A 2,386-nucleotide genomic window follows, 5' to 3' on the forward strand; every position below is an offset into this window, starting at 1 on the left:
TACTGATTGAGAAATGCCAATACAATACAAATTTACATTAATTTGAATATTTGAAATTCAACATTTGCTTGAATTCAGTTCCTTGATTCAGTACCTGAAGTTAAAAAAAAAGAAAAAAAAAAAGAAAAAAGGTTTAGGGTACAGTGTCAAGATGCGTTTGCTGCTGTGCAATTTCTATCGCTCATGAACTGAGTACATATTTGAAGCGAGGACAGTATGCATCCCAACTGCAGTTTGTAAGCTTACATGGCCTCCCATTTTGAGGTTCACATGATTTTCATGTTGAATTGTATGGATGCCTCAGTTGGGCTGGCCTCCTCCGTTTCTTCTTTACGTGGCACGTATTCAACCTCTATACTTGACTTAGTATTGTCTTTCCCTCTACTCCAGAGGAATAATATCACAAGACAAAAGAGGACAACTCCCAGGAAAGAGATAAATCCCATGGTGGTTGCAATGATAAGTGTCTTTACATCAAATGGAAATGGAACTGTGGCCCGGGTCACATTAGCACCTTCATCACTTGGCTGGTTGGAAATGAAGGCAAATGTCTTGTTCGGCTGGTGGGGCCAGTTGGGGGAGTAGCTGTGGACAAAAAGGTGAGCAGCTTTGGTGTCATTGCCAGCTGCATTGCTTGCAATGCACAAGTAGGTGCCATTATCCTGGATTTGGGAGTAGCGCACCTCCAATGTGCCCTCATTAGACACAGAAAGTCTTGACCCCACAGTCTTCATTGTGATGTATTCCTTCTTAGGGGATAGCCACATTATCACAGGGACTGGATCACCCACAGCTTGGCAAGTGAAATGAACTGTTGTTCCTTCATCTACATGGCTTTCTTGAACCTTATAATCTACAATCTTTGATTTCTGACAGGTAAAATGATCAGAAGGGAGGATGTCTGGGAAGTCCTTGAACTCTTTTCCTTGCACACCCTCAGGTGAAGCACACATGGGCTGTTGTCTGTTAAAGTTGAGCCTCCACCGCCTGCGGAAGACCCAGAGCAAGCGACAATCGCAGGCCAGTGGGTTGTCATACAAAGCCAGGGTCTCCAGGTTTCCCACTGAGTGGAAGACTGACTCCTCCAGGGTGTTCAGTCTATTGCTGGATACATTGAGTACACGGAGATGGTTGAGTCCTCGGAAAGAGTATGGCTCAATGGCAGCTAATCTCCCACCCGCCAAATGAAAAGCCTGGAGCTTCTGTAGATTGAACAGTTGGTTCCCTTCCACAGTATTAATGGGATTGAAAGATAGATTCAAAAACCGAAGATATCTTAGGTGACTGATGGCTTGGTAGGGGATGGCAGTAAGATTGCAGTTTGTGATGGACAGTGATGTGAGGTTGAGTCCAAACAGGCATTTTGCAGTCATTGTATCCAGGGCAGGCATATGAGATATCTCCAGTACCCTAAGCCGATACAGCCTCTTAAAGGAGTAATCCCTAATGACAGTGACGTTGAGATAGCGTAATCGAAGTGACAACAGGTTATGCAGATGGCTAAGGGCATCAGTGGGCACTGAGGCCAGATTGCATCCCTCAATGTTGAGGCTTTCAAGGTTGCTGAGGCCATGAAATGATCGGGGTGAGATGAATACTAGGTCATTATCACCAACCTCCAGAGCCCTCAGGTTGTACAGCTCCTGGAACATATAGTCGAGCAGAATGACAATTTTGTTCTCACTAATATCCAGCTGGGTGAGGTTGGTCAGGCCTGTGAACACTCCCAACTGAATGAGCTTCAGCTGGTTGTTGCGCAAACCCAGAATTCGAAGGTTCATAAGGTTGCTAAAAGCCCCAGGCTCAATGGATGAAATTGTGTTTTCATTAAGTTGAAGCTCCTCCAGCTGAGGGTAATTAATGAACTCCTCAGGCCCCAGAGTTTTCAGACGGTTCTTGCTGAGGTCTAGCAGTCTTGTTTCAGTGGGTATACCCTCAGGAAGAGCTGCCAGTCTCCTTCGATGGCACAGGACTGAACGCTCCTGAGCGTTGCAGTCGCACCGGGACGGGCAACCAGTGGTGGAGCCAGAAAGGACGGTGCCCAGCATCAGGATCAGGATGGGCTGCCAGCATGCCACCAAGTAGCTGTGCCCTCCTGCCTCCCCAGACACCATCCTACTGCTTACCTGTGGAGACATGGAAAAAGAGTGTTTGGAAGTATGGAATGGTGGTACAGAAATGGCTATGACAATACTGAACAATGCTGTACTATAATAGCTTGATGAACCATTGTATTTCAATTCACAATGCAAATTTCGGGACAATAAACCATTATCTCCTGATGCCTTTCGAGTTACAGGCACATTTTGACTCTTTTCTCAACATAACCCACAGTATATGCTGAATACATTTGTTCCATAGGCTATAACACCAACAGTGTAAAAAT

At 45.5% G+C, this 2,386-nt stretch overlaps 1 protein-coding gene across 1 annotated transcript; it reads right to left on the reverse strand.

The window, feature by feature from the left end:
- Positions 1 to 266: 266 nt before the first annotated feature.
- lingo1b (leucine rich repeat and Ig domain containing 1b) lies at positions 267 to 2,138 on the reverse strand. Its single transcript, XM_070834045.1, has one exon. It carries the CDS (start codon positions 2,136 to 2,138, stop codon positions 267 to 269), a length of 1,872 nt encoding a protein of 623 aa, XP_070690146.1.
- Between the last annotated feature and the right edge of the window lie 248 nt (positions 2,139 to 2,386).

Source organism: Pempheris klunzingeri, chromosome 1 (assembly GCF_042242105.1).
Source record: "Pempheris klunzingeri isolate RE-2024b chromosome 1, fPemKlu1.hap1, whole genome shotgun sequence".
NCBI classification, from domain to species: Eukaryota; Metazoa; Chordata; class Actinopteri; order Acropomatiformes; family Pempheridae; genus Pempheris; species Pempheris klunzingeri.